Source organism: Heptranchias perlo, chromosome 7 (genome assembly GCF_035084215.1).
Source record: "Heptranchias perlo isolate sHepPer1 chromosome 7, sHepPer1.hap1, whole genome shotgun sequence".
NCBI lineage: Eukaryota > Metazoa > Chordata > Chondrichthyes > Hexanchiformes > Hexanchidae > Heptranchias > Heptranchias perlo.
In genome coordinates this window covers 49,289,360-49,302,796 of record NC_090331.1, presented here as the reverse complement: position 1 = coordinate 49,302,796, position 13,437 = coordinate 49,289,360, and the positions used below count along the sequence as shown (strand labels likewise).

At 40.2% G+C, this 13,437-nt stretch overlaps 1 protein-coding gene across 5 annotated transcripts in view; it reads right to left on the bottom strand.

The window, feature by feature from the left end:
• Positions 1 to 13,437, bottom strand: part of LOC137323691 (serine/threonine-protein kinase tousled-like 1) — a 180,469-nt gene that overhangs the window by 22,963 nt on the left and 144,069 nt on the right. For all 5 annotated transcript variants that reach the window (XM_067987483.1, XM_067987481.1, XM_067987479.1 and 2 more), the window contains one exon: positions 11,246 to 11,327. In XM_067987483.1, the coding sequence (XP_067843584.1) occupies positions 11,246 to 11,327 (82 nt within the window). The remainder of the gene's footprint in view (positions 1 to 11,245; positions 11,328 to 13,437) is intronic.

Genomic DNA, 13,437 nt, shown 5'->3' with positions numbered 1-13,437 from the left:
CATTTATACAGTGCCTTAATGTAGAAAAATGTCCCAAAGTATTACTCAGAGGAGTAATCAAAAAATTAAACAAGCTGGATGAGATATTAGGAAGGGTGACAAAAAGCTTGGTCAATGAGGTAACGGATGACTAAACTAGTGGTATGCCAGACATGCTCAAGTCTGCACCCCTTGGACTTTTGGGAGCACAGATGGGGAGCCAGGGAGAACAACTAAGATAGGAGAGTGTAACGGTTTTGTTGGAGATAAGAGCAAAGGTGGAGGTTGGGAGTGGTTAAGCAAATTGATGGCTGCAGATGTATTGCAGCGAATGGAGGGTCAAAGGCTGGATAGTTGGGAGTTTCAAAGTGCAGCAAGTCATATGGGGAATGAGGTGGGTGGGGAAAAAAAATTTTCCTCAGGGAAAGACACAGAAGGGTGGAGTTGGGGTAAGTATATATGGGCAATGGGGGATATAAGGAAATGGTTGGAGATGACCTTGTTAGTTATCAAGACAACATGAGTAGAGGAGTCACGGGAAATGGCAAGTTTGAGGGGGTGAGTTGTGAATGAGTTTATATGGAGGGAAAGATTTATGGAAGACAGGAGGGCAATGAATTCAAAGACAAGTGGGCAAGAGAAGCAGAGATGGAAACTGAAATTAAAGAACGAGTCGGTCATCAGTACAGAAGCTGAAGGAAGAAAGGAGGGAGTACAGCTCGGTGAAGCTTTTGTTAATGATTGAGAGAGAACCAGTCTATTATTTGGCCAGCATAAATGTTACTGATGAATCCTGGAAAATTGTGCACACTGCACATGCTCAGACTGCCCTTCAACTAAAAGTCATTGCTCTGGGCAGAAATAAGTCCAGGATTTTGGTAGAAACTAAGGACTTCAAGTAAAATCTTTAATGAAGGCATCAAAAGATACTGAAGAATTCAGTGGATAAATTTACTCATGCTTTTGTGAAAAAGATAATTTTCAAATTTATTTTGTTCAAACCCTTATTTTGGACATTAGAAATTTAAATCACTGGAGAAAAAAAAAGGCACATGGAAACATTTTCAGAAAGTACTTTGAGCGGTTTTTGGAAACGCACTGCCCAGATTACAGAATCACAGGACATTTTCTCACTATCACATAGCAGCTACTGTATATTTTACAATGTGACTTTTAACATTGAAAATACCAATTACAGCACCACCTACACGACTAACAGTACTGGAGGTACTTCAATGAAATACATGCCCCAGGTACCAAGTTTAACATTTTACTAGTCGATCTCCCGTGGCAGTGCACACAGTAAGTTACAGAATTTGGCTACTCTCTTACCTGTCTGCCATCTTCTTGTTGCTGTTTTTTCTCTCTCTTGCTCTCCCCTTAACTCCTTTTGATTTTCCTCTCTGTCCTCTTCTGCTTCTCTCAATGTCTTTTTTTTATGGACGCGGTGGATGGCACAGTGCAATATAGTGCGGAAAGAATCTACCCACAGCATTTGGGGTAAGGTTGTGGGGAAAATGTGGCCTTCAGTGGCTCCTTTCCCATCCTCTTCCCTAATCACTGATGCATATCCTCCTCCCTCAACTTCCATTGCATCCCCTACGCTTTCACCTCCCCACTGTCGGCACCCCTTTTGACCACTCCCTCCTCCCACCACTAACCCTTAACTCGACTCTTTTAAATGACTCCTTTAATCCTAGTGTCCTGCCCTCACCCTGCAGTCATTCACCATACTCGTAACCCTCCGTCGAGTCCCCTCCCTCGCTCATTTGCTTCTCCGAGGGTAGGTGGCAAGAGGTCAGAGGACTCCATCCTCAATGTGCTTTTGTTTGTATTCAAAATTAAATTTGTTCTTTAAAAAGATTCAAATTAGGAGATTGCCTCTCACTCATAAGTGTTAGCAGTTAGAACCGCTCAGTGACCTAGCACATGGACAAATATCAGCTGATCAAAGAGAATCAGCATGGATTGATGAAGGGTAGGTCTTGTCTGACTAATCTAGCTGAATTTTTTGAGGATGTCACCAGCACGGTGGATAAGGGAGCATCCATGGATGCTGTCCATGTGGATTTCCAGAAGGCATTTGATAAGATTCTGCACTAGAGATTATTAGCAAATACAAGAGCACACAGAATCAGAGGTAACCTTGTGACATAGGTCGGTAATTGGTTGGGATAGGAGATAGAGTGTAGGGAAAAATTGAATATTCTCTGATTGGCGGGATGTGACAAGTGACGTTCCCTACGGATCTGTACTAGGCCTCAGCTTTTCACCATATTTATCAATGACTTGGATGAAGGAATAGAGAAGTTGTATATCCAAGTCTGCAGATTACACTAAATTAGGAGGCACAGCATGTTGTGCAGATGGAAGCAGGAAGTTACAAAGTGACAGATAGAGTAAACAAGTGGGCAAATCTGTGGCAGATGGAGTTCAAAGTGGGGAAGTGTGAGGTCATCCACTTTGTAACCAAGAAAGGCAAATTGGAATAATTTAAGAGAAAGACTCACTATGAGTAATCAAGGAGAAAAGGGATTATAGATGTCCATGTATATAAATCACAAAGCTAGTGCACAGGTACAAAAAGCAATCAAAAAGGCAAATGCGTGACCTTTATCTCAAATGGGTTGGAATTCAAAAGTGAGGAAGTTATGCTTCAGTTGCACAGAGCCTTGGTCAGACCTCATCTGGAGTACTGCATCAGCTTTGGGCACCATACCTCATTGAAAGATATATTGGCCTTGGAAGGGGTACAGCACAGATTCACCAGAATGATACCAGGGCTTAAATTAGGAGGACAGGTTGCATTAACTTGGCTTGTATTGCTTTGAATTTAAGGTTGAGGAGTGATATAAATCAAAGCCTTTAAAATAATAAAGGGATTTGTTGGGTAGATATAAAAACTGTTTCCTCTGGTGGAGGAATCCAAAACAAGGGGGTATTAGTTTAAAATTAGAACCAGGCCATTTAGGAGTGAAGTCAAGAATTTCATGCAAAGAGTAGTGGAATCTGGAACACTCTCCCTCAAAAAGCTGTGGATGCTAAGTCATTGAATTTTTCAAGACTGAGATTGATAAGATTTATGTTGGGCAAAGATATCATGGGATGTGGAACAAAAGGCAGGTAAAATGCAGTTGAATGGTGCAACAGGCTCGAGGGGGATGAATGCCCTACTCCTCTTGCTATGTTCCTCTCACACGTGTAACTATCTTTGTTGTCAACAAAACATTGATGAATTTTAAAACCAATTAATTATCTCAACTGTGGTTTTTGAAAATTGAACTATTAGCATAAATTCTCTCTCATCCCTCTCTTCCCCCCAGCTCGGCTCTCACCCTCAGCTAAATACACTTTCTAAAGTCCATAGAACACAAAAAACAACAGGTATGTAATCAATTAACTGTCATATTTTTCCTCTTCCACACGCACACTGTTTAAAAAAACACATAATAAATGTTACCTGAATAAAGTTTTTGAAATTTGTCCTCAAGCGTTTCTTCAAATTATTTTGAAAAACTGAGCAGGAACTGCTAGAAGCTAAAGAAAGAATATTCCATCAGTACAGCTGACAGAATGGTACTGATGCATCCTGGGGAAATTAGGTACACCGCTCATGCTGAGACTGTATATTCTAAATTCAGCTCATTGATTCAAAGCTCAGGGAAAAAATAAGTTCAAACCCAAGCTCTTGGGAGAGACTGTGGCCTTCAGGTAAAAACTATAATGCTGGCATTAAAAGACACAAAATACAATTCCATTGATAAATTTAATCATGATATTGTGAAAACATAATTTAAAAAAAAACTTTGTTTAAACCTTTAATATAAGCATCAGAAATTTCAGTTATTGAGGGGGAAGAAAACCCAAATCAAAAATTTTCAGACAAATAATACTCTCACTATAAAATATCAGCTATTCTTACAGGCTTTTGTGACCACCTTCAACACTGAAAGCACACATCACAGCACCATCTACAGGCATAACATGCACTGCAGATATTTATAATGGGTTTTAACTTAGGACCAAGGTTGACAAAGGAGTTTTCAATGTGAAACACATGCCTCATGTATCAAATTTAATATATAACTGCTCAATCTCCCATGGCATTGCACACGGGGAATCAAGGCCCGTCATAATTTTGGGGTTAGACGGCAGGGGATAATTGGATCAGAGACAGGGAAGGATTGCAACACTGGAGTCCAGAAGGTAAAGGTAGAGTAAGGCAGGGGAAGAAAGACAAACATACACCAGGGTTAGTGAGGGGAAGGTAGAATAGCATTAGAGGCTGGGAAGGAAATGGTAGGGGGGAGTTTGTGAAAGGTAAGAGGTCACAGGAGAATTAAGTACCTGGGAGAAGGGGAAGTGGAGTCAACTACAGTGGTGTAACCACTAACAGCAATAAGGAGAGAGAAAGAAGAGAGATAGTGGTGGAGGGGGAAGAAAAGGTCTAAACTGGTTGAATTATTTAAAAATGACCTGACTGAAGCAACGCCGCACGTTCGCACACAGACGTACACACAGCAACTAGGGGCTATCATTTTAGGGACAATGAATTGTAAAACAAAAAGTTTGATTTTTTATGTTAACCAGGTAATGGGAATGTGCAGGACTCAAACCAAGAGCGTGAGATCAGAGAAAGCTGTGGAATTAAAAGGACATAAAAAGGATATAAAAATATTGGAGGAAAGGTGGCTAATTGAAATAAACCAACACTGTAGTAGGCATACATGAAGTTCTCATTGCAGCAGCAGATGTGTGCAGGGCTGAAGGTCACTTAACAGGACAGCAGGAATGGGAGATTGAATCTGACTGGGCAGAACAAAATTATTGTACTGACTTAAAAAAAAGCCAGGAGAAGGAAATTAGAGAATTTTGGCTATAAAGTGGAAGGAGCTTCAATGGGTCCTTAAAGGAATTGGAACAGGACAGCAGAAGCAAGAGTCTGTGCACCATTTATACCTAGGTTGGCAGCAGCACATTTATTTACTTACAAGTATCAGCAAGTGCCACCCTTCGATGTTAAAAATACTATTAAAGAACATTCACAGCTCCAGGTGATGAACAATTAGTTAAAATTGTTTCACTATTTTATCTCAACTTTAGGTAGTGTAGAAAAATAATATTTAAAACCCTTTCGGTATATGCACTACTATTGCATGAGACACAAGGCTGGACGAGTACGTGACATGCAAGGCGTTGACACCCTCAAAATTGCAAAATCTTTTCACGTCAGCTACTGGCATAACTGGTATAATAAGCAATAATAGTCTTGCCCCTATGGGCAAACCTACTATTAAAGTTTTCAATGAACTGCATACACCACACAGCAAATTTAATATCTAACAGCACAGATTGCTTTGCATCTGTGACAAAGTGTGACATTTGCCAGCACTGACATACTGGTTTTAATACATTACTAGAATTGGATGATGCCAGTTGTGTCCCCTTAAGCCCATAAAGTCTAACTGCTGGTGAGTTTAGGGTTTAATCACTATTCTGACCAAGTCAGAATCCAAGCTTCATTTTTTTTGGAAAAACGTGACTGGTGAAGTCAATTATGAAGCTGCAGATATTCTGACTTTATTTGTTCCTTGTTTTTGGTCTGCTGGTTTTCTGATGTGCACAAAACCTATATATTTAAGAGTCTCCAATGCAGGCTATATACACCTCTTTGCCGTATATGAAGTGTTCATACTTTCCCCACAGAGATACAACCCAACTGTCCAAGTCCAAAGAGTTTAGGAGCAGACTGGCAGAGGCATGGCTTCGGGATTCCTACATGTGCACGGGGTACTGCTAGAGTTTAATTAGCTAAAACCATACAGCTTGCCAGGCTCCCTTCCTGCTACTTTATCCATCTAAGACCACATTACCCATTAAGGCACCTGTCTTGTAGAGTAATCTGGAGCAGAAAGGGAAGAACACCAGCATCCAGTGACAGGCCTAGCCCTCCAGATATCATTAGAGAGTCAAATTAGCTGGTCAATCACTAGCAGTGCCCTGGGGTAATGAGAATTTGGCTGGTTCAGGTGTCAGATTACTAACCCTGCCATAGAGCCAATGATTCTGAGCCTCCATTGCCAGGCGTGTTATTTGGGGCCACCACGACCCCAAAAAGATTACTTACCTCCCAAGAAAGATAACCACTAGTTGGCTGTTAGACAACCGAGAAGTATGAGTGAGTCCTCGCTGGGTGAACAGCAGGGGTTCTTCGAATTGAATGGTGAACAGCACAGCTCACCATATGCACAAGTGCACTGCCACTGACGACAACACAGACACTAACCATATCCCACTGAACAGGTGATTCCACCAGTTGCAGGTATGGAGATTCAGCAGAAGCTGCGTGCCTCTCTGCAACTCAAGCATGTGCTCTCATGTCCAGCCTCCAGGTAATGCCTTTCAGCAGCTGTCGCCCAAGTGTTAAGAGCATCCTCACTGGCTGTAAGACCAGCATTTGCTTTCAGCACCTTGGAAGGACCTAAAGAGGGCAGTGTGTGTTGTGTCAGCCACATCAACACTCTAGGTATCCACATTTAATGCCAGTAACAGGCTTATTCAAGATTCACATGTTCAGTGTAGCACATAGCGCTCCCTCTCTGCAGCTATTTATGCCACAAACCACCCACAGCTTGGCTCTGGATCTTGCATATGCATCAGAAGCCCTTTCATTGCATGCCTATGAATTCTAAACCATGAAAGAGAACATGCACCTTTGTATTATCTATTCAATACCTTCATGGCTCCCATGAGCTGTGAAAGGCCGTAATACTGCACTTGTGGGTCTTGAAGCATAGTATTATGTTCCTAGATAGTTTTGCTGTACACTCCAAATTACTTCCTTTGTTTCATTATAGTTTTTGAGTAGGACACAGAAATTTGTGACACACATGAAACGTAATAGTCTGGAACTACATACCATTTTTATTTTTGGATCTATCTATATATCTCATTAAAAATCTTGCATACAATACACATTTCTTATACACATTAACCTCATTTCTTGTATCACGCATTTATAATGGAAACCCACAGGTCAAAATGCCACAATGAGAAAACCCTATATGTCAACATTTTATAATGGTAAAAGCCCCATCAACTTTCACCATCACAGATTCTTGGTGAATCAAAGTACTTTTGGGGAAAAAAAATCCATAATTTTTTCCTCAGTAACTGAAATTTCTGTCAAAATAAGGTTTTAAACAAAATAATAAACATAATATTTCACAATTCCTTCATGCACTATGTCAATTAAATTTTTTATGGTCCAAATAAGGGTTTAAAACAAAATAAATTTCAAAAGTTGCATATTTCAAAATACCACTAAATGTATCCATTGAATTCTTTAGTATCTTTTGACACCTTCATGAAAGATTTTACTTGCCGGCCTCAGTCTCTACCAAGAGCCTGGAGTTAGACTTGTTATTTCTGCCCAGAGCGGTGACTCTTAGTAGGTTGCACACGTGCAATGTAAGCAGTTTTCCAGGATTCATAAGTAACATTTAAGCTAGCCAAACGATAGAATGGTTCTCTTTCAGTCTTTAGCTATTTGGCTGTTTTTGAACATTATTCAAAAAAAGACTAAAAAAATAAATTTCAAAAGCTTTTTTGAGGTTAAATTTATATTGAGTTTATTTTAAATAGAGTTTGTGCGCGTGTGAGAGAGACAGAGAAACATTATAGACTGATTGCACATCTGTTGTTGCTCGAGTTGATGTTTGAATTACACTTAACTTCAGAAAGCATAGTAGTTGAAGAGAAAGTGTCTTTTCCCATCCTAATTGGAGTTCTTTTAAAAACACACAAAATAGTTGAATTTTGAAAGAAAACAGAAAACCTCCATCACTTGATTATCACCTGTGTTTTGTTGATAGCTAGAAACTCAAGATTCTAATTAGATACCTATGAGAGTGAAAGAAACAGAGACAGATGCACAGTGAGAGCAAGAGCGAGTGAAAATGTGTAAGAGAGTCAGACAGTGTCTTTCCTTAAACAAATTTGACGTTTTTTCAAAAAAGCAATGAGTTTTGAAAGCAAACAGTACTAATGATCCCTGATTATCACCCGTGTTTTCTTGATTGTTAGAAATGAGTGAGAGTCAGACACAAAGGTTGGGGGGGGGGGGGGGGGGGCAGGGAAGAGAAAGAGAGAAAGAGAGCAAGAGAGAAAAACATACACGCAGTTACACTTCGAAGAACCAAATACATTTAATGTTTGCAGAGATTTTTTTAAAAAGAAAGTTACACTGTCAAACTCCCTCAGCCCCACCACAGTGCTGTCAAACACCAGGACACTCACCCCAGTTCTGACAAAACCCAGGACTGTCCCTCATTGCAGCTAAATCCCCCCTCCCCCCCACCACCTACCCAGTACTAGGAATGATTATTTTTGTTAAGAATTCCTTATTTGGCTATTTTTTTCTGATTATGCCTCTGTGACAAGCCTTGGGACACTATATAAAGCAAGTTGTTGTTATAAAGCATTTATATAGTGTCTTCAATATAATCATGTCCTGAGGGTCTTCAGAGGAACAATCAGACAAATATAGATACCGAGCCGCAGGAGATATTAGGAGGGATGACCAAAAGCATGGACAAAGCGTTGGGTTTTAACTAGGGCCCTAAAAGGAGGGAGTTGGAGAGGTTTAGGAAGGAATTTCCAGAGCGTGGGGCCTATACAGCCGAAAGCATGGCCACCAATCATGGGGTGAAGGCAGGGGGGATAGACAACAGGTACACAGAGTTTGGTGGTGGGACTGTTGGGCTGGAGGTTAGAGATAGGGACGAGCAAGGCCATGAAGGGATTTAAGTACGTGGCAGTGGTGAGTGGGGTGGGAAGGTTGAGCGTACTTAGCGGGAGCATGAGCGAGAGAGGAAGATGGGACAGCTGGGGCTGCTGCTTTTAATAAGTCAGCAATGGGCCCTTCAGAGAATGTCAGGAGAGGCACAGTGGGTAGCTGTGGGCTTATCCAAGGGACATTCAAGCCTGGAACAGCAGCTGGCAAGTAGGAAGGCAGAGTAGTAGTCATGAGTTGGGGTAGGGACTGGAGAAGCCAAATACCCAAGGAGAGAAGGAGAGGGGACAGAGACAAAGGCTCAAGAAAGGCCAAGAGAGAAAAAGGGAGATGGAATTAACGGGCTCAGCTCCAGAGTAGGAGCCAAAATGCACACGCGAATAGACAGAGGGAATTTGGATTATATCGGCATGGCGGTGATTAGAAGAGACACGTTCAGGTCGTAAACAGAGGACCTTCCCCCTTAGTCCAGGTGTTTTGTATCGAATGGTTAAAAAATTGTCACATCCAGTACACTTGGTACCTTAATGTTACAATAAAATGTTACAATATCTAATTAACCAACTCTCAGCCCACAGGTGCAAAACTTCACTGCATCAACAACCCCACAATGCATTCCACAAAGCAAGGCTCACAAATCCAACAGAAGTTGTTTTTTTTAAAAAAGTGAGTCTCCCTCTGCGGGTTCGGTGGGTAAAGGCACCGATCTCTGGTCTGTTCCAATTCCCTGATGGCACCTCAGTTGGTGTGTAGCTCTGTCTCTCTGCCGCATCAAATACAGGACAGCATGAAACGTGGAATGTACTATATAAAGGTTAGCACATGGACTGTACTGTTTACACAGCAGACACAACTTAGAGTGTACTATATACAGGCAGCACACAGCCTCAAGTGTACTATAAAGTATATACAGGAGGTTATGCCATGTAACACAGAATGCAGCAGTATCTCAGGGACACTCATTTTTAGTTTTCATTATAACGGCCAGAGTTGTGGAATTCTATCCAAAGAACCAATAAAAATCCCTGAATATCATTTAATTAAAATGAAATTCTTATTTACTCATTGTAAATCAGTGGCCAAGGTTACCCCCAATTATATAAACACCCCAATTTTTATAAAACAGCATATCCTCTGACTCAGCAATGCCACAGGATATCTGGTAGCAATACATTAAAAATTTTGCATATAGTATGCATTTCTGTACTGCACACACTTCCTGTAAGTATCATATTTATTTCCTGTAACAGTTCCCAGTTTTTGTTGATTCAGTCTGATAACTGTTAAATGGCATATCCTCAGACTTGAGTAATCCCATTGTTCTGCTAATATATGCAAAAATGATCTGACAACTTTCTCCTACAACTGTTTGAAATGCAGGTTAACACAAAAAAAATTCGCACCACCCACATTGAAGAGCAACAATGCAAGAGGAGGGGGAAAACAATGAGTGAAGAGAAATTCAATAAATACACAAAGTGTATAAGAAAATGTCACTTCTCAGACTAGATATTCTCTCTTTACCAGATTCCACGAAAATCTGCCAAGTGAGGCTTTCTGACCAATAATGGCTTACTTGAATGACATATTTGATAGTCAATTTCCTGTGCAGACCTGAACAGCACTGGCATCCTTTCTACTCCTGAATGGTAATCTTAGAATTTAAACGTATATTCAGTATTAGTTTGTTCTAGCAAACAGGAAGAATCCTATTTACAAATGATAAATAGCTTTGACATTAATTTTCTTACAAAAGAAACCCTCGTCACAGACAAAATAACATCCCCAAGAGTTCTCTTACTCAGTATACACAATCAGAAGGAATCAAACTACATAATTCAAGAATGCCACAACAGCACAGCATATAGCTTAGAAATCCTGGCAGAGGATGGTCATGAACAGATTTTTAGATTTAGTAGGTAGATTTTTATTAACATTTTCTTGGAACTTTGCAGATTGTGTTTAAAGAATTAAGTTCAGATGAAAAAGCAAAAAGATTAAAAACAATATAGTGAACACTATGTGACTTACCTTCTGATGATGTACTGGAGAGAACACCAAGAAAATGCTACATACTATCTCCATGACAGGTGAGAAAACTACACAATTAAATCTTGCCAAACTCAAATAATGCAAGATGTAAGAAATAACAAAAAATGGCATAAGAATTAAGAAGGATTCCTAAACCAAGCCAATCAGGGGAAAATCATTTAAAAATGGAGAATGATAAACTTTGAGCCATGAAGGTTTGAAGATTCTTAAATTAAAGGGTACAATAATGTACTCATACTAATTTCATCAGGCCACATTATATATAAATATACACTTGGCCTAGCCAACCAAACACAGCTAGTAACCTTAGTTCCTTTTTAATAGTGAAAACCTGGTGTCTTGCTGAGTAACAAACAGAAGTCAAATAATTTGGAAATTCTTAACTTAAAACGCTAGACGTTCTCATCAGCATATGCATACCTTATATACTTCACTGAAGCCACCTCGTCCCAGTAAGTGTAGTAATAAATATCTATCATTCAATGTAGGATGATCTTTGAATCTAAAAAAAAATCATTAGTCTAGGTAAATGTTGGGATATCAGCCAAACATTCTAGAAACAATTTACAATTTTTTGTACAACTGGACATCATAAAAAATGTGGACATAAACAGTCTTCGGATGAGTGAAACTAGGTACTGTAGACTGAACTATATATTCCTGATTATTTGTTGAAGATAGCCTAAGACGAGTTAACATGTCCAGATGTGATCAATCAAGTTACCAATCTATTTTCTAAAAATTTTAAATTGAGCAGTTGGGTAGGTTTTTTTTTGAGGAGAATGGTAGTGAGCTCATGCAAAACTCTGCTGCCTGTATCCTAACTCGCACCAAGTCCCGTTCACCCATCACCTCTGCGCTCGCTGACCTACATTGGCTCCTGTTCTGGCAACGCTCCAATTTTAAAATTCTCATCCTTGTTTTCAAATCCCTCCATGGCCTCGCCTCTCCCTATCTCTGTAACCTCCTCCAGCCCTACAACCCTCCGAGATTTCTGCGCTCCTCCAATTCTTGCCTCTTGCGCATTCCCGATTTTAGTCGCTCCACCATTGGCGGCCGTGCCTTCAGCTGCCTGGGCCCTCAGTTCTGGAATTCCCTCAGTAAACCTCTCCCTCCTTCACCAAGCTTTTAGTCACCTGTCCTAGTATCTCCTTATGTGGCTCGGTGTCAAATTTTATTTGAAAAATCGCTGTGAAGCATTTTGGGACATTTTACTACATTAAAGGCGCTATATAAGTGTAAGCTGTTGTTTTGAAAGAGGAAGGTACAATACCGGAGGACAGTAATAAAGCTGATGATGACAACAAGCCGAGGGCTGAGGAGTCAAGGGAGGAGTTGGGCTTCAATGATTGGAAGAGGAGATGATTTGTGGGAATAGCTATGGAAGAGAGGTGGCGTGGAAGGACAATTTGGCAGAAGGATCTAGGGATAACAGCCAGGAGTAAACGCATAAGAACAACTGGGGATGGCCTCAGTTTTGGAAACAAAGTCATTTATATGCTTCTTGCATTTAATCTGTGAGGAGATAACGGGGGAGCAGGAAGGAGAGATGGAGGAGATTAGAATTGTTTCCACTCGACAAGATAATTTTGGAGCAGTGGGCAAATTTTGCCAGAGAGAAGGAACAATAGTAAGTCTTTAGATGTTCAAGCTATATCTGGCAATGAACTTCCAGGCCAGACACGCACCAGGTATGTTTGAGATTACAGCTCCCGATTTGACGACACGGAGCTGGCTATTGTAAAAGGGAGATATGAGGGTGATTAACTGTCTGGAATAGAGGCAGTTATGGAGGAATCAACAGAGGCTACGATATCTTTGCAAGCAGAGGGGAGTTCAAGAGGGTTCTATTAAGGGAGATGGGGTAATTTTTTCCAATGGGTAAAGAATGAAAGTGGTGGGGTTTAGGCTGTCAGGGTAACGTGTATATGGAGGGAAATGAGAAAGTGATCCAAGAGCTCCATCAGAAATGGAGATCTCAAGGCTCTATGCGATAATAAGGTCACGGTGTGTCAATGTGTGCAGCAAGGAAAGTAAATGTGGAGAACGAGTTATGTCGAATGTTAAAGTCAGACTAGCAATCTGAATTGAGATGAATTAATTTTATGCAATGGATTTTCATTCTTTGCTTCTGAAATACATACAATAAAACCAGGCTTAAAAGAATTGTTCGACCCAAAAAAAACATAACTTGATCTTGTATTTTGGGATTGATTTCATATGATCTGGTAAGAGTAGTCTTCTGTTGAAGGACTTTACAACATTTATACCAGAAAATTTAAACTCGAGAAAATTCCAAAACATTAGAGGATGTTTTGGACATCATATAGAAGGAATTCCAAATTTGATTTCAAGTACACAGTCAAGAAAGCATAAAATACAAATTAGTATAAACTTACAAGTTTTTGCTCCAACATTTAGAAAATGTATTTAGAAGTAGCCCTTCAAATGAGGTATTATAAATGATGATCCAACCAAGCAGGTCAATCGTTACTCAGTTATATGAGTTGGTCATCTGACCAGCGAGAATATTGCTAAATTTTAATAAGATTTGTACTCTATTGATTCCGGGCGGGTGGGAGGGGAAGCCGAAGAGATCAGTGAATCGTCAA